The sequence below is a fragment of the Silurus meridionalis genome, chromosome 1, assembly GCF_014805685.1.
Source record: "Silurus meridionalis isolate SWU-2019-XX chromosome 1, ASM1480568v1, whole genome shotgun sequence".
Lineage (NCBI taxonomy): Eukaryota > Metazoa > Chordata > Actinopteri > Siluriformes > Siluridae > Silurus > Silurus meridionalis.
In genome coordinates, this window is record NC_060884.1 from 5,258,035 (window position 1) to 5,285,918 (window position 27,884).

The 27,884-nt window shown below is 38.8% G+C and overlaps 2 protein-coding genes across 4 annotated transcripts; one reads left to right on the plus strand and one right to left on the minus strand.

The window, feature by feature from the left end:
• micall1a (MICAL-like 1a) lies at positions 1–19,307 on the plus strand. Of its 2 annotated transcripts, none has more exons than XM_046848894.1 (16): positions 1–821; positions 7,954–8,002; positions 9,952–10,093; positions 11,146–11,246; positions 12,552–12,676; positions 13,105–13,697; positions 14,004–14,058; positions 14,182–14,558; positions 14,868–15,232; positions 16,402–16,527; positions 16,648–16,774; positions 17,020–17,110; positions 17,206–17,279; positions 17,627–17,741; positions 17,845–17,891; positions 18,150–19,307. In XM_046848894.1, the coding sequence occupies exons 1-16, from the start codon at positions 679–681 to the stop codon at positions 18,272–18,274; spliced, it is 2,655 nt and encodes an 884-aa protein (XP_046704850.1). In that variant the 5' UTR covers positions 1–678; the 3' UTR covers positions 18,275–19,307. The 2 variants fall into 2 exon arrangements, with proteins under 2 accessions (XP_046704850.1, XP_046704844.1); XM_046848888.1 differs by having other exon boundaries at positions 2–821; positions 14,826–15,232.
• On the minus strand, positions 15,278–27,502 carry c1h22orf23 (chromosome 1 C22orf23 homolog). Of its 2 annotated transcripts, XM_046848920.1 has the most exons (9): positions 27,480–27,502; positions 23,538–23,602; positions 23,244–23,355; positions 22,911–22,973; positions 22,180–22,353; positions 20,836–20,967; positions 20,634–20,734; positions 19,302–19,422; positions 15,278–15,295 (listed from the first exon to the last, which is right to left on the minus strand). In XM_046848920.1, the coding sequence occupies exons 3-8, from the start codon at positions 23,347–23,349 to the stop codon at positions 19,330–19,332; spliced, it is 669 nt and encodes a 222-aa protein (XP_046704876.1). In that variant the 5' UTR covers positions 23,350–23,355; positions 23,538–23,602; positions 27,480–27,502; the 3' UTR covers positions 15,278–15,295; positions 19,302–19,329. The 2 variants fall into 2 exon arrangements, with proteins under 2 accessions (XP_046704876.1, XP_046704866.1); XM_046848910.1 differs by lacking the exon at positions 15,278–15,295 and having other exon boundaries at positions 19,214–19,422.
• Between the last annotated feature and the right edge of the window lie 382 nt (positions 27,503–27,884).

The window sequence follows — 27,884 nt, forward strand, 5'->3', positions numbered from 1 at the left end:
GTGTGTTCACTCGTCTCAGTTCTGCAGCGAATTGAGAAGGGACCAGTCTCCGTGATTTGCACTCCATCTACTGGATTTCATGCACAGAACCCTCAATTAAAGGCGTTTCGAAAAGGAGGTCCAGATACAACCTGGGAAAAAAATACAACTGTCAAGACCCAAAAGGAGTCGTATATTTATATCTAAATAAGAGAGATGTGTTGAATTTATTGATCAGGATGGAGCCCTGGAGTGCTTTCACATTGAAGTTTCCTGATGGAGAAATGAAGCATAAAACATCTCCGTGAATCATCTCTTGAAGCTTTGGAGAAACTTCTTGCATGGAGCTGGCTAGATAACAGTTAGCCGGCTAGCTGACTAGCCTCCAGCGCTAACTGGTGGACTTTCTGGATAGCATGGATATTCATTTTAGTCAAGATAACCCGAAAGAAGAAAGGGTTTTATTTTAAAGGACATTTTAAAACAGTTTATTGACCTTTTTTTGGCGTTTTAATACCGAGGATAAAACGTGTTCACGTTGCTAGTTGAGTCGCTGGTAGGTGTAACGCTGTAACTGTTCATGTCGCGCGCCTGGAGACTTTACATAGGTCCTTTATTTCTTTATATTTCATTCAACATTTTTATCAAATAACATCTCCAGAGTTTAGATAACATCTCTGGACTGTTTCTGTATAAACAATGGGCTCGTTAAAAGCCCTCCAGGAGTGGTGTCGAGTGCAGTGTGAGGGCTATAACGATGTGGACATTAGGAACATGGCAGCGTCCTTCAGGGATGGACTCGCTTTCTGTGCTCTAATACACAAACACAGGCCTGATTTAATGTAAGTAAATATTTTCTTTTTTTTAATTTATTTGGTTATTTAAAAATTTCCAAAGCTGAATCACCTGCAGTGTCATGGAAAAAGATGATTCAGTGTCAGTGATTCAGACTTGGGACTTCATGTCCAACCAGATGTGACTGACGTCATCATAAAAAAAATAAACAAACAAAAATAAATAAATCATTTAAACACTCATTCTTTTGTTCCCCCTGAGGTTTAGTGTGAGGTCACATCTTTTGCAAATGATGATGGTAATGTTGTGACATCACAACACATACTCCCTCTATTATGTTTACATTTATGACTGATAGCATCGGAATAAATCTTCAATAAATCCCAAACATCACTGACTACTCCTTTTCGATTGTCTATTCGCAGATAGCAAGTGGTCCGACGTTTAGAACGAGGTCACGTCTTTGCGTGTGCGATTGCGGTGTGGTGACATCACAACATATATCTGTGACATCACAAGGCGTACTCGTGACCTCACAACACGTAGTCATGCAGCACCGGGTTTCAAATCGAGTAGGATTTTTTATCCATGATGGTGGTGTTGATATCACATGTACTCTTTTATTACATTTACATGTATGGCAGGAGTCAAGTCAAGAGGCTTTTATTGTCATTTCTACTATACACAGTGGTACACAGTACACAGTAAAAACGAGACAATGTTTCTCCGGAACCCTGGTGCTACACTAAACAACAACATAGAGCTACAACACAACACAAGCTACACAACCCAATACAAGCTACTAACATTATAATAAATCTTAAATAAATCCCAACCACCACCAACTATTCCTTTTTGATCACCTGTTCATAGATAGGAAGCAGTCTGATGTATAGAAATAAACTTAAATTAACTCAAATCAGGTTTAAGTCAAGTAGTTTTTAAATTTTTTTTTATCATTCCAACTGTAGTACACAGTGAAATGAAACAGGACCAAGGTATTACATAAGATGACATAAATGAAACAAAATATGAAAACTACACAAAACTAACTGGGACACTAGTCTTAGGACACTACTAATAGTGTACTTGTGCAACATTTAGTGCAAAAAAAAAACCACAAGACAGAAACAATAAACACAGCAACATGTTTGGCATCGTTGTATTGTCACTCTAGTGAACAGACGGAATGAGGCAATTCAGGATTCAGTTTTTTTTTTTTTTTTTATCCGCACGATTAACGATCACTTCATCAACTTAGTTTATTCAGGGCAGTATTGATTACGTGATATTGACCCAAAAAAAACACGCTGTCAGTGGTTTCTAATGCGTTCCCAGGCACGTAGCATTCGAGTTCACAATTTCTGCTAATTAACAAAGGACAGTCCACCGTTTGTCCTTTTATAGTTTAGTTTTGTTTTTACTGTATTTGAGTCCGTTGTCCGCCTTTGTAAGTTCTTTGAGTTTATTAGACAGTAAGAAACATGCTGCCTCCATTCCGAAGAATTTTTATTTTTTTTCGGTAAATATCGATCCATTTGCTGGTCTGCGATTACGCCGAGTTCCTGTGCGAGTGATAACGTGTTAGAACGTATTAGTGGTAATGCATTAGAACGAACACACCGATACGCTTTGATGACAAAAGTTTTGTCGACGACTGAATATATCATATGCTTTTTAAACATCTCGCTCCACATTTGCTGCTATAATAAGCTTTAATCTTCTGGGGAGATGTTCCACTAGAGTTTGGAGTGTGCATGTGGAGATTTGTCCTTCAAGGGTGTTGGTAAAGTCAGGAACTGTTGTAAGCTGAGGAGGCCTGGGGTGCAGTCAGTGTTCCAAGATGTTTATGGGATTTGAGGTCGGAGCTCTACAGCACGAGATCTTTCACTCCAAGCCATGTAAAGCATATCTTCATGGAGCTGGCTTTGTGCACATGGGCATTATCATACTAGAACAGGACACTTCCAAGTAGAGGAAAAATTCGACGCCACCACATCCTGTACAAATCTGTGATAACAGTCTGGGCAGGATTTACATACTGGCTAGAACATTTGGGCGTCCCAATACTTTTGTTTTTGTTTCATACATTTTTGACTAAACATTCCCAACTTATTTTGGCAACAGCAACAACAGAGTATCAGATGATTTTATTAGAAGGTTGTTATGTGGTGTTGCTGAGCTTGTGCTTATACAGGTTGTAGATCTGTGTATTATTTTACATCCTCATACTCCAATACAGGAACTGAAAGTCCGAGTTATACATGGTCCATCCGGCCGCTCTTATTTTTGAAACTTGACACATGCCAACGTGTGGCTATTTAAAACTCAGGCCTGCCCACTTAAAAGATTTAAAACAACCCAGTCATAATGTGTCAAATGTGTGGACACCAGACCACAAGATTCGTATTCGCTTTTCGTACATCCGATTCCACATTTAGTCCTGTGACAGCAACCTCCACACTTCTGTAAAGAATATCTTAATGCAGTTTGCTTTGTGCACAGGGGCTTTGTCATGCTGGAACAGGTTTAGGTCTTCTAGATCAAGTGAGGAGAGAAATTCGAGCTGATCCAAAGACATGGTATATAATTGTAGGCCTCCTACTTGAAAAAAATCACGTCCCAATAAATTCGTTCATATAGTGTATGGCTTGAGGTTAAGTTTGGCTAAAGTGAGATGCACCGTCTTTGTTATATGATATTCAGCATGCCTAAAAAAAAAAAAAAAAAACCTGCATGATTTATTTGCAAGGTAGCTGATAGGCAACAGTATATTTGGCTCACATTTGTGAAATCCATCTTCTGGACGAGGCTGAAGGGCAGCTCTATAATGGTGTATTGTGTTTGATGATTGCAAGGATAATGTTTTACTTAATTATGGTATAAAAGGTATCGGGTTGTGCTGTTTATTAGGATTAGGAAATTGCAGGCAAGCTTGCATGTGTCTCACACAGAATTTACGCCTTCCGCTCGTAACGCATCTCTCTGACGGTCACAATTAGAGGCACGCTGTTCTTGTTGAGGACATGATGTGGATCGACAGAATGGAATCTGACTGTAACAACAGCCCACTTGTTTTCTGTACAGTGTTTTCTCTTTCTCTTTCTCTCTCTCGCTCTCTCTCTCCTGCTGCATTGACAGATCAGTTTTGATAACGCTTTCTAGTTCAAAGAAGAAAAAATGTAAACATGGATCCCATTTGGAAATATGGAACTAAAACAATACTCATCTTTGGCATTTATGTCACATTAGCGAATGGCTGCGCATAAAATAGAAATATTAGATCACCAAATTAAAATTTTTGAGCAAAATTGTACATTTGTTGTGAAAGGTCGAGTTTTTTTTTTAGAGTATTTTTTTCTTTAGCAACTTTGTTTGTTCAGTGTGGATTTAACAAAGCTGTCAGTATATATGATGAGAAAGGTAGGTGCATTCAGAGTCTGGTTAAGCACATGCATCATTGTTCTGCATTCACTTTGCATTTAAATGACCTGAATGCACCTAAATGCAGCCAGTTTTTTTTAATTGAAAGCATTTAAGATGCCTTTTTTTTTAAATGCAGGCCCTCCTAATTTAAACCTGATGAGATATGAGAGAAAAAATCCAGACTGTTTTTTTTTTTTGCATTGAAAAATCATATCACAATTGAAAAATAAAGAATTTCACAAATATTAACAAGAAGTGAATAGTCAGCAGAACTGTAACAATAATAACACGAATCATTATAGACTGCAGTCATAACGCCGTCTCGGCAGACATGGCCTCATCGTTAATCGTAGTCCCGGACACCTAGAGTGTGTGTTTCACAGAGCTGCTGTGTCATCGAATGCACTATGTGAAGGTGTTGCATGGTTAGTTTTCGTCTGCGGTGTTTACTTGAACTTCCTGAGCTTAAAGTGAGTGTGGGAGAGGTATAAAAAAAACTCCATGCATGCTTGAACAAGACGAGCGTTTCCTGTAACCCTGTTTGTTTTCTACGCGAAATTCTGAACACACATCAGTAAGAAAATCATGCTTTGTTTGATATTATAGAGTTCAAGGGTTTAAACTGTCCGAGACTAAATAGCGTTCAAAGTCTCGTCATACATCACAGACAGCAAGAAATCGATATTGATTTGATTTACGTCTAGATCTTTTCCCCCTGAATAATTTAATTTTCTTTGCGCAAATAAAATGATGCTTGGTTGTGATTATACCTGGTGCCTCACGCAAGGTTCGTCTATGTGTCCTACAGAGCAGTGTACCATCTGCGTGTAAAGGAGAATTTTGGGTTCTAATGCTAAATTAACATGACAGACTAATGCTTCGGCTTGGCTTGTCTGCCAAATGCCCTAATACGGTCCTACCGCACTCAAAAACAAATAAAAAAAAAAATACAGACTTTTAGGTTTAGATTTTAAATTAGACTCGTAGACTAGAGTTTTTTGTTTTTGCACTTTTATGTGTAAAAATGTTCCTGCAGTTAACCCAACTAGTTTGAGATTTACAGCCCCTTGTCCTTTCACACTAAAATCCATTTACAACCCATATATTTTAAATGAGCTCCTTTTTAACTTTTAGTTGAGTAGAATATTTGATTACTCTTTCCACCTCTGCTAGGGACACTAAATCATCAGAACGCATCTATGTTCCCTCATGAGTATACAGTATATCTATAGAGGGTAGATTCATTTTTAAAGGAGATGCATTACAGTGAAGAGACACTGATCACAGCTAGAGGAATAAGTTCTTTTCACTTCCTGCTCATTCGCTGAGATTGGCTTGCGTTAGGAACTCTCAGGTGCTTGAAAAAGGTTTGAAAATTGAGAACTGATCATTTTTAAACTATCTCAATTTCTCTATATTCTCTATATTCTGAGAAGTATACAACCCTTGTGTTCGCAGTTTCTGATTTGTATTGTAGAAAGATTCAGGCTGGACAAGAGTACAGTAAATCCCGTTTCCTTTTAAGGACAGGCCAGCGTGAGTCTCGAATGGCGTCAGGGAAGGATCATAGCAGCTTCAGAGGAAATTGCAGCCTGCTGCTGCCTGGCGTTACGTATTGCACTTGTGCGGCTCTTCTGCATTTGCGGTCTCACACCAAAACCTTCTATCACTCACACACACACAGACCATTGTTTAGCTTATGACACGAGGCACTCGGATACCAAGCACATGACCTTGTTTCTCCTGCAGAGAGACAATAGACACCCTTCTTGGAATTGCTCTGTGTGCATTCATTCGTCCAGGGCTTTGTAAATTATTATTAAATTTGTTCGTCATGCCTTCAGGGTGGAACTGGTTATATCTAGCAACTGTGAATCACAAAATGGTAGCTAGTTGTCTTTTGGGGGTTGCAAAAGGACAGAAGATTTCCAGAAATTGTACGAAGAATTTGGGGAAATATTCCAAGTTGGAAACTTACCTGGAATTTATGTGAATATTTGGGAATAAAGGGAAAATTTATCATTAACTGTATCATATACAAACATTTTGTTCGGTCATAAGCTGACATGCATGCAAAGTAATACGGATAAAATAAATAAATAAATAAAGACATTTTTGACTTATTTATATAAGTATTGTATAATTTTGTTGCACAATAGCTTAACAGCACGAGGCAGTTTTAAACACAAATGTGTCATATTTATGTAATTTACGTGAATACTCGCCAATATGGACGTTTTTCGTGCAGGATTCAAGAAATTATGTTTATTTTCTGAAAAAAAAAAAAAAAATGCACAGTGCATGTAGGGTGTGTGGCCTCAGTGGGTGTGTGGCCTCTAACCTGCAATTTTAAATAAATTCTCAGTTTATTCTTAAAAGGTGCCAACATTCTTAGTTTATTCTTGTTAATTCCCATGTATTCGCATACATTTTTCTGGAGGTTTCCAGTCTTGAAACTTCCTAACTCTTTGCAACTGTAGTAATTTAGACTATAAGTATTGTCTCCTCAACGCCACCAGCCAGATACTGACAATAACGAGTACTGGCTCGGTATGTAAACAGTTACTTCATACATTATTGGTGTCTGATGTCTGCTTTTATTTTAGTTGTGTGATACAAAGTTAATGTAGAAAGATTTCCATTATTTATTGGAGATGTTCCAAAATATAGTGTAACCATAGCATTTAGAAAATGTCATATTCGACACCGATGCAGGAAACGCGCCTTTCACCTTTCACAGCATAAAAACTAATGAAATTCTGCCAGCAGCACTTCATTCACAGGACGTGGGAAACGCACATTTCCGGGTTACGTTTGCTCTGCTCCAACTTCGTCTAGGTGACGTTCAATCTGTGAATTTGTGACCTTCATCTTACGAGCTAAATACAATAGAAAGAGTGAAGATTTAGCTTTTTTATATACACTTTATAGACAACATTTTCTCTCGACTACAAGTTTGTTGTTGGTATGTGCTTTTTGAACGTTTATTCCACAATAAGTTCCCCTTTGCTGTTATAATGAGATTCACTCTTCTGTGAAAATGTTCTGAGTGTGGAGATTGGTGCTCATTCAGTCTCGAGGGTGGTAGAAATGTCAAGGGCTGGTGTAGAAGAAGTAGGAGTGCACTGTTCAAAGGTGTTCAATTGGCTTGAGGTCAGAGCTCTAAAACAGGCCACTCAAGATCTTCGACTCCAAACTGTGTAAAGCACATCTTCATGGATCCTGCTTTGAGCACAGGGGCAGGTGGGGGTCTCCTAGTTCAAGTCAAGGGAAATTTTAATGCTCTAACAGCCAGAGACATCTTTTTAGATCGGGTACAATTTTCTTGTTTGTAATGTTGGCACCTTTTATAGTTCACTGTATTAGCAAAAGTGAAGAAGTAAATGGCAAACCCCAAACCAGAATTGGCTGGAAATATTCTCCATACTGTTCCTTTAGTGCATCAGCCTTCCAGATCGCAAAATTCAGGTTTTTTGACGAGTGTGGGCTTTCTGAGTGGAAACAAGTTCTCTCCCACAGCAGATACCAATGATTCCATTGTTGCTCGACTCGTGTTGAATTTCCGCTTTGCTTGAAATCTCATAAATTCTCCACCCTTCTATGCTGAGCACTTCGCCAAAGTTACCCACAGCACGATGTATTCTATTCACGCACAGCCGACTGATTTATCCCTACTGTTTTCCAACTCCTGTGAAAGATCACGTCTCATGTTTCTAACACTGATCTTTTCTTCCCCTTTTTGTTGTGCTCTAGAGACTTCGACTCCCTCTCCAAAGAAAATGTCTACGAAAACAACCAGCTGGTGAGTATCGCCCTCAGCTAGTCATTTTTGTAGCCTCAGTTGTAAATGATCTGAAAATTAGAGGGTGCCACACACTGACATTTTAGCTGAGCTTCAGGATTTGGGTAGTTGCTGTTAATGGCTCACACTTCCTGGCGTTCCACTGCTCATGGTTTGGCTGGAACGCTAAACCGGTCAGCAGAATTTTAGCCAAATAATGCAAGTTTAATCTTATTTGGAAATTTTCGTTGAAGGAACATAAAAAGGAATTGATGGCGGTGTACATACTGGTTGATCTAATGGAATCAACCAAACTGGACCTATAAACGTAGGCTTATATCACAAGTTGTCCTTGTGGTAGTCAAACTGGGCAATGTGGAAATTTAATACGTATCATTAAAATCTATTTCTTTTTTATATCCATCCATTGAGGTTTCTACAAACAATACCACATAATGACAACGTGAAAGAAGTTTGTAAAATTTTGAAATTCATACATTGAAACTCTCATGATACCCATATCCATGTTTTGGTTGCCTGGAAATGCGATTGAAAAGAAATCTAATTGACGAAACTAACAGTTGATGGCCAAATTTCATTATGCTGAATATTATAATTTTTTTTTTTACTTGCTTTAACTGTAAACCGATAACTTGTCGTTTTTTTGTTTTGTTTTCCTTAGTCTTGCCTGGGATTCTGATTTTAATTAATTTAATTAGTAAATGTTTTACCAGCATTTACTATAGTTACAGGTTCGGGCTGCCCATGTTTTGTTTAAATTAGCATACCAAATGACATAATGTATTTCCTGAAAGTCAGTAATAACTGTTAACCTACTACTGAGCCTAAAGTCTAATAGACTGAACACATCATCTTTATGTTCCAGACACCTGGATTTGTACACACTATTATAATGGTAACTTCAATTACAGAATGATGTTTGGTCGTATCAGACACCTCTGTGGAGTATTTAACTCCAGGTATAACACCAGGTATTGACCAACTGACAGGCTCAGGTTTGTTTGTTGGTGTTGGTGCTGCTGTGTAAGTGAAACATTTAGACTTCAGTTACCACTAAACCTGCTGACCAGCTGACGCAGCGTTTGGAGCCTGTCATTATCAGAGCTATAGAGCTCGCCTTTTTCACCTTTGCAGATAAGCGTCCTTTTGTCCTAGTGTGAAAAGTGCAGAGCGATACTAAAGTCCAGATGAAGTCCATAAATGCTGAGATCAAAACGAAAGCCCTGAACTAGCAGAGATTTGAGATTTGTTGATGTGGTATAACAGGGTGTAGTTGCATATATTATGTGCATTATTATTAAATGTAATTTTATAAATCTATTCACCAATCTATATCTGTAAACATTCAAATATTGAATATTGAATAAACTCATGAATAATCGCAACTTAGTCGCACACGGGCGTGGACAAATACGGATGCTTTATGCAAATGTACGTTTATTATTAGTGAAACCAGACTCAACAGAGAGCATGAAGACAGAATATTCTTGTAAATGTTATAAAATAATTATGGTGTTTAAAATGACATTAATTTATCAGGACAACTTTTGCTGTGTTTCCACACGGAAGGTTTTATTTGCCGGTGGCGCTTGGCAGGTTTTGGCACTCGATTTAAGACAGTAAAACAATTGTTTAGTGATTAAAAAGAATTTTTCACTGGAGTTTGAATATTTATATATATCTTTCATATTTATTTATTAATATTTTTCATTAAAATGGTCAAACATTAATGCGCACCGCATTAATCGTGCGTTATTTAAATAAGTGCCGCTAAAATTACTTTGTGTTTTCCCGTTATTAACACGTTAATTTTGTCTGATTAGATAGATAGATAGATAGATAGATAGATATAGGTTACACACGCACACACATATTTCCTGTAAATACATACTAATAATTCAGATCTTCTTTTCTGTTTCTTTTTTTCTTTAACTTGGTCACTTGGCCAGGCGTTTGAGTTGGCAGAGACAGAGCTTGGTATTCCAGCCCTGTTAGACGCAGAAGACATGGTGTCTATGAAAGTGCCTGATCGTCTCAGTATCATCACCTACGTCTCACAGTACTACAACTTCTTTACAAACAAATCTCAAGGTAGGTGGACAACTTTGTATGGAACATGCTCACACAGTCACACACACACACACACACACACACACACACACACACACATATATATATACACACACACACACACAGTGGTGTGAAAAAGTGTTGGCCCCCTGATTTCTTATTTCTTTGCATGTTTGTCACACTTTAAAGTTTCAGTTCATCGAATTAATTTAAATATTAGTAAAAGATAACACAAGTGAACACAACATGCAGTTTTTAAATGAAGGTTTTTTTATTATTGAGGGAAAACAAAATCCTAAACTGCATGGCCCTCATGTTATCTTTTACTAATATTTAAATTAGATGATCTGAAACAATAAAGTGTGACAAACATGCAAAAAAAAGAGAAGAAATCAGGACAACACTTTTTCACGCCACTGTATATATGTGCTGAAATATTATTGCTGCTGTTTTAATCATAAAAGAGGTATTTTTTCTGTTTCAAGCTTTCTATGTAAGCAATATGCCTTTCATTGAAATTTGACTGTAGCAGGACTTTTTTTTTCCGTCTTGATGACATTAAGAGAACAAATAAGTTGGTGAGAGGACACGTATAGCTGCTTTAACATTTATAAGTTTTTAGCTTGTTGAGATAACACACCATTTAGATATGATTAGACACAACATTGAGATATGATTAGACTTTCTTTATCTTTCCTCATGAGATATTTCATATTTGAACTCAGAACAGAAACACTAACCGGATAAAAAAAACCTCACAGCATCATTATATAATACATACAAAATTGTAAAGAAGAATAAAACTTTTTGTGGGATCATACAGGGAAAAGATCTAATTTACAACCTGGTTAATTGAGCAATTATGAGGTCGGTAAAAGCCAGTGCATTCATATAAAAGAGTATAGAAAAAAACTGTTTATGAAATAAATGCTACTGTAAATGTTTTTACACGTAGACTTTGTAATTCATTTTCTGGCTCATGCAGTGTAAAGTTTTTTTTTTTTTATATATATATATTTTTATTTATTTATTTATTTATTTATTTATTTATTTATTTATTTATTTATTTACAGCTAATCCCCCCTGTATGAAGAGACCGGGCAGTTCAGGTCATATAGAACCAGCAATAAAGAAACCACCAACACCTCTAGAAGACAAAACCACAACATCTGAGGTAAAGCAGGTAATTGCAGGAAACTGCAATATGAAATATTACAATCATATGCGACTCTCTCTGTTGCTACAATTCTAATCTCATTGGCTTTTAAACGTCAAAAAATAGTCAAAAGTCAGGAACGGCCAAAAAAGATTTCTAAATATAACAAAATGGCTGAAAGTCCTGAGTTGTTATTATGCTTTAAAAGCTTAAGCTTTTTTGAAATAATGTAGCCAGGAAAGATACAGAGAGACAGAATCTGGCTCAAGTCCATGTCCTCAATCAGGACTAATGCATTCTGAAAGCCTACGCAGAAACCTTGTGTGCTAATGAATCCAGATTCTCAGGGTGCCAGAGACGGCAGAAGAGATGATGTTTCCTTTCTTTCTCCAGTTTTAAACATTTAGTTCTAAGGAAAAAGTGTTTGGCATTCTGCACGGACATGTGAGAGCATTTTGATTTTCATTTAAAGATTTCTAAACGCGCTTCAAATGTACTGAGCTCGGCAGCATTGTGTTCGATGATGAGTTTCGTTAGTCTTTCAATAGTTTCCAGACATGTTAAGCCTCATTTTTTGCTTAGTCTAGAAATCTGTACAGCAGAGCCAGTCTGTGTTTTTGCTTTACTCCAGCACCTGTGGAGGTCCTGCAGATTAAACCATATGATACAATTTTACCCAACATTAGTTTTTAAGACAAAAAAAACATGCCAAATATGGCTGAGCCATAGTGTAAAAAAAAATTCCATATATTCATATTCAATGCAAAAAGTTTCCAGCATCGATCAGTTTACGAGTTTATGAGAGGTTGATCACGTGATGAAGTTTTCCCGTGTGAGGAGAATTTCTTGTTTTGAGATGCAGTAAGACAATCAGATCCTAATTGAGGATGTGATTAAACATGTAACAAGTGTTTTGACATTTTGGTTACACCCCGGCGAACCCGTGTTTTCTTGCCTCCAGTCTGACAGGCTCTTGTCTAGACTGTACGTTCAGTACTAACTTAAATTCAGCTCTGAGCCATTGACCAGTTTCACACTGTGACCAGTATGTGCACTTGAACGAATAAGCATGTTATATAAAGATTAGTTTCCTGATCGTTAGTTTGCTGTGCAGTATTGTTTAGAAGGCGACATCCTTTCTCTGCCCGCTTCCTCGTTCCCGCTGCTATTCTGAGCCTCGTTCTCCTTATCCTCCTTTTCCTGATTGTCTTTTGCCTCACTGCCCCCATGTGACCTTTTCCTTTTCAATGTAAACCAATTGTATATTTTGAAACTCATTACCCCTTACTTGTCTTTCCTTGCCCTTACTTGTTTCATACACAGTCGAACGCAGACAGCCAATCAAAACGCAGCAATCTGAGCAGTACATGTGCAGCCTGCGAGAAACACGTTCATCTGGTGCAAAGGTTCCTCGTCGATGGCAAACTTTACCACCGTAACTGTTTCAGGTACGACATCGGATGCCTGTCTAAAGAAACAAAGAAACGCCAATTCTCATTCAAATCACAAATGAGCTAGTTTTATATGAGTGTATGAGTAGTTATGATTGAGACAGTCATTAGATGCTGGAATGATTTGGGAAATTTCAGAAAAACCACCAGTGTGAAGCTCCTTGAAAAGATGCCAAAGCTTTAATTAAGCTTGATAAGGAATTGAGAAAAATAAAGTAGTTTTGAATCGTTTAGCACATAATGTTATTATTTAATAATTTGTGCTATTTGATATGATTATTATTATTATAACAGTAGAAAATTGTAAAAGTCATATTGCCCTTTCTGTCCCCTCTGCTGTCCTCAGGGGACAGAAAGCTTTTGTAATTCACAAAGAGAAAGCACCACTATTTGATCTATAAACTGACGCTGCGTATTCATTTCAGGTGTATGGAATGCAGCAGCACTTTATTGCCTGGCTCTTACAAACTCGTAGGAGATGCCGGATCGCTGGTCTGCACGCACCACTTTGCCAGGATACCTGGCACCCAGAACGGTCGTTCTGATCTGAGCAAGCAGATTAGCCCGGTATCACCAGGCGCCAGCCCTGAATCTCCTCCTAGCGGGGGAAGTTTGGAAAAAACCCTGCCAGATTATTCCGATGCCAACGAACACACTGCTGCGGATGATAAATCACGCGAAACACACTCTCCAGAGAGAGAGAGCTGGCAAAAGGAAAAGGGAGGGGAGAAGATAAAAGAGGAACTGCAGGATAGCGCGAGAGAACAGCTAGAACGCCGCACTCCCAGTCCACCAAATCCTTTTGATGAATCTGATGAAGAGGAACTAAAGGAGGAAGAGCAGCCAAAGCCAGCTACAGAAGTCACTAATGGCGATCGTCCCCCAACCCCAGTAAGGAGCACCACAGGAGGGAATCGACCAGTCCCTGCCCCAAGAAAAGTGTCTGACCCTTGCCCTAGTCCTCGTCCTGTACCAAGGCCCCGCCCACCAAGGCCTCTGCAGACTCCAGCAGTCAGTGGTGGGTGTTGTGTTTTGTTTTTTTTCCATGCAAAAGTGAAATAAATGTAATTTCTTTTTGTTTAGGTTTATATGTATTAGACTAGGAATAAACGTGGTAGGAGAGGTAAGATGTATTGTAGTTGGAACGGATTATGGTGAAGCCATAACTATGGTAACATTTAACATCCACAAGGAGCATGTGATTGGTGTTAAATAAGTAATTGAATAAGTGGGCTCTGTCTCAAAACATCTGGACACCTTCTGTCTTCTTCCTTATACATAAAATCAGACATCCACATTCTTTCCTTTATTCTTCCTGAGCTAGAAAATGCAGGTGATCGGAGACCAGTTCCACGTGAAAGATCCCAGTCACCTGCAAGGTAAGACTTGTACACACTCATTCATCCAGAGATCCATTTTCTGTTCGTGTTTTTTTTTCCCATGTTATGAATGTCTTCATATGTGACTGTCTCATCTCTCTGACTGCCAATGCTTCTAATCAGCTCCATTAAATCCAGTGACTCTTCCAAACCCAAAGACCCTCCCTGGCTGGCTCTTGTCAAACAAGAGTCCAAGAAAAAGTTGGCTCCTCCTCCTCCCAGACCTGTAGTTGCTCCTCAGTTCTCTACATCGACTCCTGCCAAAATCGAGGAGCAAACTCGGCCAGCCGCGCCCCCTAATCCTTTTGATGATGAAAACGGCGAGGAGGCGGAAACCGAATACTCAGAAGCACCGGTCCCGTCCTCTGTGGTTGCAGTCCATCCTTGGTATGGGATTTCTCCGACTGCTGAAGTCGAGAGCCCCGCCCACTCAGAGAATCCAAGAAGTGGGCGGAGTAAAAAAAGGCCAGCTCCCCGAGTCCCAAAATCTGTCCCTACAGGTCAGTGATGGTTACTGACCAGAAGCCTGGATTATTTTTTTCAGCACATTTGTGAAAGGTTTTATTAGTCCAGGTGTTAGAATATCAGAATGTTAATTAAATATTAGTGTAAAGAATAATGCCTAACAACAAATTAAATATTTTTATGAATTCTGTTTTGATGTTTGTGTCCATAAGTCCTGTAATGTTTTCCTTGTCCTTAATTTCTATACATTTATGTTCTATCCATTTCCACTTGTGCTCCGTTTCCTGCCTGCTCTTCTTCAGCACTTCCTTCTTCTCAGTCTTCCTCTGCCTGTCCCTCTCCAGCTCTGAGCACTGAGAGCCTCTCATCCTCTTCATCAGAACATGGCTTCCCCCGTACCGCTGCCCCTGCAGTTTCCCAACGGCCGTCCTGTACTGAACAAGAGCATGTGTTCACCAAAAGCGTGTCAGAACCATCTATCAGCAGTCCTGGCTCCTCCCCTTCAGCTCTTTCATCTGAACCTAAGTCGCATATCTCACCTAGTCCATCTCCCTCACAGCCCCACAGTAATACTTGCTCGGCGCCGGCGACGCCAGAGACAAACAGAAGTGCAGGAAGCAAGGTGATGAGACCACCTCCTCCCCGCCCACCCGCTGCTCCAAGTCCTCTGATTGGCTCTCCTTCTTCACAGCAAAACACGCCCAATAAGGTGAGTGGTTTTTAGTCTCCGAAGTCCAGTAACGTGTTTATTGGGCTGCTGTCAACACAAATTCTGAAAAACAGTTGGAATTCATATATGCAAAATGAACAAATATACATTTACATGGTTTAAAATTACATCATGAAGCCTAAATCATAGTTGCTTCATATAGAATAAAGGCTTTGCATCAATCTGTTATTCGTGGCATCGTTTGTGTTTGTTTTCTTTTTAAATATTCCTAATAATAAACATTAATGTCTATCCGCATTGTATGCCGCTTTTGACAATAGACAATGGTCATGAAGCAGCTACACAGAAATCCGGAGGTGGATTTATATTTAGATTTTTTAATGAGCAAGACAGATGTGACAGGATAAACCTCATCGGGTAGCATAAGGAAGAAACCTGGTGTGAAACTGTATTCAGAAAGAAGCACATCCTCTTCTAAGTCATTCTGTTCTTGTGGTTGACTGTTTTGTTTTTAGATTTGGCCCAACTGGGGAAAGACTCGAGTAGGGGTAAAAATGTGGGTCTCTTTAAATAAAAATTGCTCTCCTCAATGGTGACAAAACAGCGACCTTTGAGCCGGATCTTAATCTTTGGTAAAAGATTGAAGTCCGCAGGAGCAAAATCTGGCGAGTAGAGTGGGTGTGGGTTGTTCTCCTACAATCATCCTGCGCAAGTTGCGAGCTAGTTTAAGGTCTTCCTGATCTCTGGTAGACTTTTAGTGATGTTCTTCTGCTCTTGCCACTCCTCAAACGACTTATTGCAGAATCTGTGGCAGATTTGGCCAGTTGCATTAGGAATTTCCTGTGTGCTCTTTGTTCTAACTTGATGATCATGATGAAATCGCAGACGTGGCACCTGGTCGGAATTACACCAGTTAACATTATTAGTCCCGAAACCTTTTGATACCACCTCATCTATCTATCTATCTGTTTGTCTGTGTTTGGTGTAGTTGCTGAGGTTGTGGCTGGCAAATAAGGCATTCGTTTTGAAGGTTGCCATGGCATCATTCCAGCAAACATACTCAATCTAAGTAGATTGTGATGAATAATGTAGTTATGCCTTTTGGCTAACTGCTATTATCGCTGTCCTCATTTCCTCTTATAAATCCTTCTTTCTCCTCCGTCTCTTTTACTTTTCTCTTTTCCCACCACTGTCCTCCTCCTTTCCAGCGGGTAAATCCTTTCAATCGAAAAGCCTCCTCAACAGTCACCTCCCCACAGTCCAGACCCCCCAAAGGCTCTCGACCTGCACGCCCTCCTGCTCCGGGACACGGCTTCCCTCTTATCAAGCGCAAGGTACCCTTTATCTCTGCAGTGTTTAAAATATTAACACATGACCAGTTCTCAATTTTATTTTCACACTCCTGTCAATTACGCGGGCCAAGTAATTCTAGTGCTTTGTCGCCAATGGTGCAGGTGCAGTCAGATCAGTACATCCCTGTTGAGGACATCCATGTCGAGATGGTGACACTTGAAAAGCAGCTGGATGAGCTGGAGCAGAGAGGAGTGGAGCTGGAGCAGAAACTCAGAGGCTGCTCTAACGGTGAGAAATCGATTGAACTGAGCCATCTGGATTTGCCTTGACTGATTGATTCCTTTGTGATATTTTGTGCTATTGCATGTCAATTGAGAATAAAGCAGCTCCTGGAAATTAGGAGTCGACAGAACATCCTCCTGCTGGTTATGTTTGGTACTACACTGAGCACAGCTCAGAAAACCATGAGATGTTGAGCTACTTTTTAAACAGTGGATACTTTCCTTACTCACATGTCAGTAACTTCGTTTCAGAGGAAGAGGAGGAGCGGCTGCTGGTGGACTGGTTCACTCTGATTCACGAGAAACATTTACTGGTACGCCGAGAAGCAGAGCTGGTGTACACGTAAGTTACCAAACGAAAAAGAATCAGCACAAGTGTTTTATAAGCATCGAGGCAGATTGGGAAAAGCTCATGAGTGTGGTGTATTCTCTTGTCAGGGTGAAGCAGCAGAATCTGGAAGAAAGGCAAGCCGACGTAGAATATGAGCTCAGGTGTCTTCTCAACAAACCAGGTGTGCACTGTTGTCTTATATCCAAAAAAATAACAAAAAATAAAACAAAACCACAGGACAATTATTTAGATCCAGCCAATCAGACATTGCTGTAAAAATAGCCACATAATGTAAGATCGCGGATATTCGCTCGAGATAACGTTCCACTGTCTGGTGAATAATTTTGATCCTAATACAGCTAGTTGTTTACTTATGTCTTTTGCGTTCATTCTGTTTAACAAACCTGCTTCAACTAAAGGCAACTGCAAACGAATTAATCAGTAAAGAAGGTGTTTTGGAATTCTGGGTGCATTTTAATACCGACCACCCATCCCCACTTTCTTTCATTCTTTCATCATGTCTTTTAGAGAAAGAGTGGAACGACGAGGATCGTGATCGAGAGAAGCAGCTGATGGACGAGTTGGTGACCATCATTGAGCAGAGGAACCAAATCATCAACAGCATGGATCAGGACAGACAGAGGTATACTTTTCACTAATACGATTTGCACTCTTTGATTAGGATACGTATAAATATTCTTTTATATTATTATCTCAGTGTAATAAAGATCTCTCGCTTTCTATAGGGAAGAGGAGGAGGACAAGCTAGTGGCTGCCATGTTAAAGAAAAAAGGTACAGAGCCTTGATTCTCATAGTATTTCTCTTGATCACAGCTTCATCACAGCTTTATGACTCTAGTGAATGAAGAAATACAGATTGGAAATAAATAAGGATACTATACTGGGGAAATTATATTTAGTCTGGATGATAATTTATATGAACCTCCAGCTTTCATGCCCATTCCATGTTTCATGTCCATGCCCTATTTATAATGACATTTGGCGAAAGAGAGAGATATTTCATTCTTTCCTATCGAATCTTTTCTTTCAGAGTTTCATGGTGAGAGCGAGCACAAGAAGAAGGCTGCCAAGTTTAAACCCATGAAGGTGTTGAAAAGGCTGAGCACTAAAGGCGACGTTGCAAAGAGCCCGAGCCCACGTAAAGAGAAAAGCTGAGCACGATAACTGAATGGACCATATGAGTTCCAAGAGCTCTGTGATGAGCTCTTATTAGAACTCCCCTTTCTACATCAGTTTAACGGTATTAGTTCAGGACAAAGACAAGCTATTATAGAGAAAACGCCAGAACGGAAAAAAACAGCAAGAACAGTTAAAATGGTATGAACGGTTTTATTTGCTCATTCATGGATTTCAGGTACTAATCTCTGAGTGTTAGGGGTGCTGTGTAAATCTGCTCTACTCATATGTCTATCTATAGTTTGGGGGGAAAAAAAAAAGGTTTGGAGAATAGAAGGAACACAGAATCTGCAGACTTTTTAAAGTGCAATGTGCTTACCAAGTGGTTTTCCTAGTAACATGGGGTCGTATTGACAGAGTGATCAGATTAATGCGTCTCTATAATGTGCATCACGAACCTGGAAAAATCGGCATGCAGTAAGCAAGGAGCAGGAAGATTTCATTATTCATGTTAATAATGCTTTTATAGCACTTTTTAAAGCGTTTGCAGATCTTGCTGTGTCCACTGTAGACCTAAACAAGCTATTTCTTTACCATGAAAAGATTTGTTTTAAATGTAGGAATATTTTATCACCATGAATTATTAACCTCAATTGCTCACATTTTTTTCGAAAGGAAGAAAAAAAAAAGCTAAAAGTTTTTAATCCATATTCTTTGAAATGCCTTCGAGCGCAAACGAGAGCGGACCGAGCATCCGTCTAAAATTGTACTGTTGTGTAATGTATTTATAAAGAAAATCTAAATGTAGAACGTGTGCGCGTCTTGATACAGACGCAGACTTTTCAGCTCGTCATTTGTCTACTTTTGTGTTCGTATTCTCGTTCTTATATAATGCGCTTTTATTTCTTTTGTCGCATAAGTGTGGAAACATGCAAACATTATTTTGGGCGGTAAAACGAACGAAAAGGATCTGATTTTTATGTCTCAGTAAAATGGTTTCTCATTCAAGCAAACAAAACAATGACCTGAAATCATGTATAGTCCATGATTAATAAATAGGCAGTACTGATAACTGATGAATACTGTTTGTTTCTTCACGGCTGCTCTTCAGCTTTCTGCACTTTTCCCTCGATCCTCTTTAGTTCCTCGCTGCGCACCCTGTCAATCACCTCCAGCTCTCGGATTTTCTGCGAAAGACCGACACGTCCCAAAATAAAATGTTAGTGTGACTGGAGTGAGAGTTTTTCAGTTTAAAGACCTCCGAACAATAATATATGAACATGATTATTGAATATAATTGTGTACAATACTTATCTGGCTATTAAATTGTCCCATAGAGTTTTCTGTTTCTAATCTGTACACCAGTGAAATACATTAAGTCCAAATTGACCCTATTTTTAATTCACATTGTAAAGTAAAGTTTGAATGAAACCCGTTCAATTATAGTGATCAGTCAAACCGGCAAATAACTTCAAAAACGTATTACCTTAAGAATACCGATCAGGCATAACATTATGACCACCTGCCTAGTATTGTGTTGGTCCCCCCTTTGCTGCCAAAACAGTCCGGAGCCTTTTGAGCATTAACAGCAGTTTGAGCTACAGGAGCTCGTCTGTTAGATCAGCCCACACGGACCAGCCTTCACTCCGCACCTGCATCAGTGACCCTGTCGACGGTTCACCACTGTTCCTTCCTTGTCGCTCTTTTGATAGATACTGACCACTGCAGACCAGGAACAGTCCACAAGAGCTGCAGTTTTAGAGATGCTCTGACCCAGACGTCTAGACGTCACAATTCGGCTCTTTTAAAACACTCTCAAATCCTTACGCTTGCCCATTTTTCCTGCTTCTAACACATCAACTTTGAGGAGAAAATGTTTACTAGCTGCCTAATGTATCCAACTTACTATCAAGTGCCATGATGAAGAGATAATCAGTGTTATTCACTTCACCGCTTATAATGTTTTAATGTCATAATATTGTGCCTGATTTGGTGTATAATAGCTTGGACAATGGTGATTGGTGGTTTGTGACTTCCACTAGTGTGATACACAAATATATGGATCTTCTGGCTGAACAACACACATCTCTGTGGTCTCTGTGAACCCTATTTTCAGAGCTACGGTCAGGAAATCGAATGCCAACAAAAGGCCAGTAGAAATGATTTCTCTACTAGCATCCGTTCATTGTTAGCACACAATAGATCATGGTTATATATACACACTTAATGAACAAAAGTATTGGGACACCTGATTTTTCCAACCCATGCACAAATCAAGCTCCATAGAGACATGGTGTAGATAGGTTAGAACTTCAACCCTATTAAACAAATAAGGACTAAATGTGGATGGGAAGACCTCGAAAAGCGCACACAAATCTAATGGTCCATGCTGTATTACCTGAGATATCTCACTGTTAATAATGTGATGGTACTGGTTTCCTTTTCCAAGAGCATTCATATCCTCCAAAAACTGCCTTCTCTCTTCGATCTCATTCAGAACTGTGCAGGACAGATAAAACAGGGGCTGTGTCTCAAATCACATTCTACAACCAAATCATTAATACATGTTTGGATCCAATTGGAAATTACTTAGAGCTTACTTTCCTGGAACCTGTCTGTCTCAGTGTCCTCCGTTCTGTTAGCAGGCCTCGTGCGGGACGGCAAGGGCGGCGTCTCCTCTTGGCCTGTAGCGAAGATGTTCTGCAGTCTGCGCTTCTCTTTTTCCAAGTCTCCTACGGCCAGAAACGACAGGGAGTGAAGTGTATTTTATTTATCTTAAAGCATTTGCTTCAACAACTAGTCAAACTATAGGCTCAGTGTAGATAATGAGGAACAGTAATTGCACTCCTGAGTCCTTAAAAATCTGAGTAATAAATGATGCTCTTGTTTGTTTGTTTTTAATTCTCCCCGAAGAGGATCGACTCTTTTTGAAATCTCAGATTGTGAGCAGATAATAGCCTAAAGACCCTTAACAAATACAATAATCAAGAATTAAGGTTCCACCCACATATCCCAATCCAGTGGTGGATGAAGTGCACAAATCATTAATTTTAGGTTAAAGTAGTGATACAGTAGGTACAATTATCACTCCAGTAAACGTACACGTGCTCAATTTAAACATTTGAGTAAAAGTACAAAAGTATTTGCCTTCAAAAGTGCTTAAGTATCCAAAGTACTATTACGGCTATAATGTTCCTATTATCATTTTTGTCACAAGACTCTTTGCTTAATTAACTCAGTTTATGTGAAAAGACACTAATGCTACTCTTAATACAACAATCTATTAATAAAATGATATTAATGAGTTATCATGAGCCCAAAACCACCTTTTCAACTACTTCATAAAAATCGTGCAAATGAGGCGACGGGTTTTAGGGCGAGTTCGAGTCAATAGTTTCTTCCATCATTTATTCCTCTCAAAATGTTCTGCTTGATGTTGAACTGATGCTGAACAGTATGTCGGCGTTACCACCAATAGACGCCAACAATCAACAATCAAAACGGGCCTCGTGCTCAACCCTGATTGGCAGGTTGCTGCGTTTTTGATAGGTTAAGTTTTTATCCACTCATAAATAAAAAGGAACAGATGATTTCAGAAAATGTATTTGAATAAAATATTTGACTTTGATATGTAGTGAACGAAGTAAAAGTCTCCCCATAAGAATGGGGAGTACATACATCAGTAAAGTAGGGATATGCAAAAAAGCTACTCGATTACAGTAACGAATTACATTTACTTTGTTACTTCCCACCACTGTCCCATGAAATGACAACATGGAAGCATCCTGTGACCTCATCACCCATATGAAAGGTAGGAATTGGGTGCAATGCATGCTGGGATCTCATGGGCAGGCTTTGGAAATCTTAAAATGGTTATATATTTATTTACATGCAACGGATGAAAGGAACCTGATCTTGGAATTGTAAGAATGATTGATGCGTACGTGTGGCGCTGGGTCGAAATCTTTCACGTGTGTAGTTGTCACCGGCGCTGCATTGCTCTGCTCTGCGTTTCTGTGATCTGAAGGACAGAACTGGGCCTTTGCTGATTCTCAGCTCTGGTTGCACAGGTGTCGTAGATGATGTTGGGTGACAGGTTACTGGTAAAGTTCCACCTGCTGCCTCACCAACACAAAGGGAACTGGTTTAGAACAATGCATGCTAATCTGGATTCCAGGATTTTGTCAATATTACAACAGCTGCTACAACATGAGGAATAAAACTCCAAATGAATGGCACTTTGGTGCTTTCTATTTGTTTATAATGACAATGTTGTGTAAATCAAGTTCTGGTTATTGATTACATTATAAGAACTATAAACAGAACTATATTCTCTTACCAGCTTAACTGTTACATAAACATCCTTGCAGAAACTTGTCATATTGACTGGCATATGTTTTGTTTGTTAAAGAAAGGTTAATATATTCGAACAAACAAATTAAAACGTACCCATGACTTCATTTATAGCCGGGGCTACTGTCTATATTTACAGAAAAAAACAACAACATCTGACCAATACAGAATTGATATTTGTACAGCACTGTGCTATAAAACAGTCCAACTGATCAAGGCTTTCGAATTGTACACTAATGTATGTGTGTGTATTTCTCACAAGATCGGTAATAAAGTTAAACCAGTCAAAGTTAAACTTAAAGACTTTTGAAGAACATCTCACTTTTCAGCTGGTTGTTGATGTGCCGCTGCTGAAAGGTGGTGAGCCGTGATTCTTGCATCATCACTGTGGAAAGACAATGAGTGAGTGAGTCAACCAACAAACCAACCAACCAGCCAATAGATCAATCAATAACAATGAAACAATAAATAAATCAATCAGCCAATAAATCAAATATTAATATCTATCTATCTATCTATCTATCTATCTATCTATCTATCTATCTATCTATCTATCTATCTATCTATCTATCTATCTATCAACCAGTTACCTACTCAAACAATAAATAAATGAATAAATCACTTAATAAACATTGACAAACTCACACAAACTCACCTTGTAATAATTCCTGAGTCTCCTTGCTGTATTTAAATCGTGGACAGTCCCACAGTCCCTTGTTGCACTTTGTCTCCTGTGCTGTCCCATTCTTCATCCTCTCCATCTTGGACTACACAGAGAGTAAAAACAAAATAGACAAAACAAAACTGTTGACTATTGATGAATAGCAAATCGATTTGTTTTAATTTTTACTTCAAACTCTACAGAAGCATAAAGACTGCTCGACAATAACATTGACATTAAACCTCAGCAGATGTAATTAAAAGAAAGTCCTGAACAATCATACGGTACCTTTCCGTTTGCCGTCCAAGCAAAGTAGCGCGTTGTGACGTTGTTATAGAGACGCCACAACGTTGCTATGGATACAACGCAACAAACAATTAATCGTCAACAGAGGGCGACAAAGGACTAGAATTAGCCATTTACCCTACATGACTGTTTACTCTGCTTTTACTTTTTAACTTTACTTTTCCATTTCTCATGCATTTGCTCTTTGTATCTGTGGTCAGGGGCTGTAGATGACAGCTGGGTTAGTAATAAAGCGCTTTAGTAATAAAGGGACAATAAATATACAATTTCTCATTAACAATTTTTGAAGGGGACACAAATAATACAGTCAAATTGTACTTACAGTATTAAGATATGTCTCCACAGTGAAAAACGTTGTTTCTATCGTTATTATTGTTGCATGGAGACTGCGTCAATTACAATGGTAAATCAAACTGCTTTACATAAATTAAGTAAAACCATCATAAAAAAAATTATCACAACAATAAAAACAAGGAATTAAAATAAAGGTTTAACATTTTATTTACAAATTAATTAAGACACTTAAGAACAGAATAAAAACTGATTATAATAATACAGTGGGGTCAGTTCGGACGTAACACGGTGCTCATTTAGTAAATGCACAGATAAACAATTTGCTAATTGTGTGTTAATGTTAAGTTAAATTATACCAGGTCGCAGAGGTGGCAAAAGTACACACATCCTTTACTTAAGTAGAAGTACCGATCCACTTCTGTGGTAGCTCAGTGGGTTAGGGCTTGTGCCTGAACATGGTCCTTAATATAGTCCACGCTGGTGACAAGGTTTCAAAGCCAGTCCTACATGCCTTCTTTCTTACTGCGCTGGCATGAAACAAAGTATGAACCCTCCAAAAAGCACACATGCTTTTCAGCAGCAGTCGCTCAGTGGTTTAAGGCTTGTGCCTCATCTAAACATGCTTCCCAGTCTGATCTCTTTCATGGTTCATCGGATTAAGGCTGGTTCCTCGCTGATGTTAAGGATCAGGGTTTGAATCCTGCTAGTTGCGATGTCGGTTATGTTCCTGCTTCCTAAATCTTTCTTTAGCTTTATATTCTTGTGTTGATGGTTTAAAGGTAGATAGACCTGCTCTAAACAAACTTCCGGGCCTGTCTTCTCTGATGGTTCGGTGGGGTAAATCAGGTGTCTTGCTTTTGGTGGGGTTCAGGGTTCGAATCCTGGTTTCTGCCTGCCAGTCACGATCAGGATTCACTTTCTACAGAAGTGAAAAGAAAGATAGACCTGCTCTAAACAAGCTTCCTAGCCTGTCCTCACTGATGGTTCAATGGGTTGACGTTGGTGTCTCGCTGGTGGGGGGAATCATGGTTTGAATCCTGCTTTCTTCCTGCTAGTTACAATGTAGGTTCAACTTGTGCTACTTACATCTGTATTCGCTTCCTACATCTTTCTTTAGCGTTAAATTCTTGTGTTGATGGTTTGAAAAGAAAGATAGACCTGCTCTAATCAAGCTTCCCATCCTGTTTTTTCCTGATGGCTTATTGGGTTAAGGCTGGTACTTTGCTAATGTTGGGGGGTCAGGGTTCAAACCTGGCTTTCTGTCTGCTAGTCATGAGGTAGGTTAAATTCCTGATTCCTACATCTTCATATTCTTGTTTTGATGGGTCAAAAAGAAAGATAGACCTGCTCTAAACAAACTTCCCAGCTTGTCCTTCCTGATGGTTCAGTTGGTTAAGACTGGTATTTCGCTGTTGGTGGGGTTCAGGGTTCGAGTCCTGCTTTCTGTGTTTCTTTCTGGTCTGAATTTCTTGCTTTGACGCATGAAACGAAGGATAAACCCCCCAAAAAAAGAAGGTGAGTTGTGGGACTTGATGGCTTTGTGGTAAAAGCCTTGCCTCTGAGCTCAGAGGTTGCTGGTTCAAATCTGGCTTGTCCCCACGCTGGGTAAGTTGTGTGGAAGTTAGTGTGTGGTGAGCAATGGAGTGGATGACTGTGAACAAAGGCTGTGAAGACCTGTTGGGGTATAGCCTCAGAAAAAAAATAAATAAATAAAAAAAAATAGATATAATATAATAGCATTAAGGGAGGTGAGATTAATTTATTAAAAGGTCTGGCAGGAGCCTAAGTTCATACTTTTTTTTTGGCATTTTTGTTCATAACCCCCTGTTTTCAGCTTCTCAGATGCCAGGGGGGCAGATGCCTGGATATTGCCCCCCTGGTTCAGGATACACCCTCTGAAACTGTCCACATCCAACCTTTCATGCAGCCATTTCTGACACCTTCCTCACTACAGTCACTGGAACCTTCCACACTGTTAACTTTGAGCCCTGGCTGGGGTTTGAACCAGCAACCTCTCAACCCAGAGGCAAAGCTCTTCCAATTGAGCCACAGGATCTCCTGCAAGAACCTGATTTATAGGACCTTTTTTGGTTCTTTTATAAAACTTTTTAAACAATTTAAAGGACAGCTAAGGGGTAGGAATTGAACCGGGTGCGTCAGATAGCAGAAGCCGCATTACTAACCACTACACTACCAGAGGGGTGGCAAACAAGGCTTTGCTTATTGGACTCTTGGTTTTTCTATAGTTAGGAGACCACTGTTTTCTCTTAGATCATGATGGTAGAGGGTCAAAACTTCTCCTTCCTGTTTATTCTCTCAGTTACTCGAAGTCTATGAGAAGTGACTCAGGTACAAGAACCACATCTCCAACACCTGCACCACTGATATACCATGATTTACCAGCAACCAATTTTAATGACCTTTTATTGTTCTGTTTTTAAAAACTTCTTATAATGTTCAATATGAAACTAGAGGTAAGAATCGAACCAGGGAAGTCTTTCATCATAGATCGCTAATGGCATTACTTCAAAACTCAAAACTTTGTTAGACATGTAAATAAGCAGGAAAGACAGAGAGACACAGACACAGATTTAGAAAGAGTGAGAAACAAATAGAGAGACAGCAAGAGAGAGACATATACAGTGAGACAGAGACATTTACTAAAAGAGACACAGAGACAATTAGATAGAGAAAATAGAGAGACAAAGATAGTGAGATATAGCCACTTCCTGTTGGAAGTGTTTATCCCGAGCGACTCTTTATGATCTCATTTACTAAATGAGATAGTGAGTAGTGAGTTAAGGGCTTGCTCAGGTGCCCAAAACTGGCAGCTTGGAGGTGTTAAACATGTATCATATTTACAGCATGTAATATATATGTAAGCATATGTACAGTGATTAAATATAAAGGCTATATCAGTGCAGAGACGTGTGGACATCATTAAGAGCCTTTGCTATGTTTCCACACGGACAGTTAATGAGGTGATACCGGAGAGACTGCACCTCTTCAAGTCAAGTCAGGAAGCTTATATATAGAAAATTATAGACATTTTACAGATTTGAATGATGTATTGTTTTTATCTGTACGATCAATAAAGACAGTAATTTAACTTTGTGTCGCCATTATGAGGGAAAAACCCACAAAACGCCACCTAGAGGGTTAATTGTGTAAAACATGGCGGATTTTGGTGTTTGATTTGAGACTTGGCGCAGAAATAAAACAAAAGTTTACTGATTAAAAATATTTTCATCTGGAGTTTATTTATTTATTTTATATCTAAGAAAGGATGTCGTTGATAAACGTATTTTTTGCCGAAGGTTTTAATTGCGCCTCATCCGTCTCCATACCACCCTGTCCTCTACATCTGCCTCGTTTACATTTTCTATAAAAATGGTGAAACAGAAATGCGCGCTGAATTGATAGCGTTAATAAAATTTTGTGCCGTTTACAATAATAATAAATAATAAATAATTTTGACAGCCAAATATACATATATACATACATACATACACACACACATATATATATATATATATATATATATATATATATATATATATATATATATATATATATATATATATATATATATATATATATTAATACAAAACGAATTAAAAATGTTGTTACCTAATGAATGATGAATGTGTCCAGGCTGAAGATCCACATATAGAACACAAGCAGAGAAAAGATGATGATGATCAGGAATGTGTCTGTTCTCAGTCATGTTTACATCACTGACTCCCTCTGTCTCATCCACATTAACCCCAAACTTCTTACTGCCTTCTGCCTGCTGATTCTTAGCTCCATAAACTAGTCTACATCTGTGGTGAGTGAAAGACAGGACTTTATTCACCAGTGGATTGAAAAAGACGCGCAATAACAGGAAATCGGTTGTTCGGCTAAAATCGGCGCACAGTGAAAATAAAAAAAAATTCACCAAATCAATGGATTAAAACTAAAGTCTGTTTTGAAAATGTAAGAAGTAAAAAGTACAGATATTTGTGTAAAAATGTAATGAGTAAAAGTAAAAAG

Bases quoted from the DNA above. Each gene is read 5' to 3' on its own strand.
- micall1a (XM_046848888.1), top strand. From the start codon at position 679: ATGGGCTCGTTAAAAGCCCTCCAGGAGTGGTGTCGAGTGCAGTGTGAG. The intron at 10,094-11,145 runs GTAGGTGGACAA...ATTTATTTACAG, and splicing joins CTTTACAAACAAATCTCAAG to CTAATCCCCCCTGTATGAAG. The intron at 13,698-14,003 runs GTGGGTGTTGTG...TTCCTGAGCTAG, and splicing joins GCAGACTCCAGCAGTCAGTG to AAAATGCAGGTGATCGGAGA.
- c1h22orf23 (XM_046848920.1), bottom strand. From the start codon at position 23,349: ATGGAGAGGATGAAGAATGGGACAGCACAGGAGACAAAGTGCAACAAG. The intron at 20,968-22,179 runs GTACGCATCAAT...TTCTGGCCGTAG, and splicing joins ATTTCGACCCAGCGCCACAC to GAGACTTGGAAAAAGAGAAG. The intron at 19,423-20,633 runs GTAATACAGCAT...GGTCTTTCGCAG, and splicing joins TTAACAGTGAGATATCTCAG to AAAATCCGAGAGCTGGAGGT.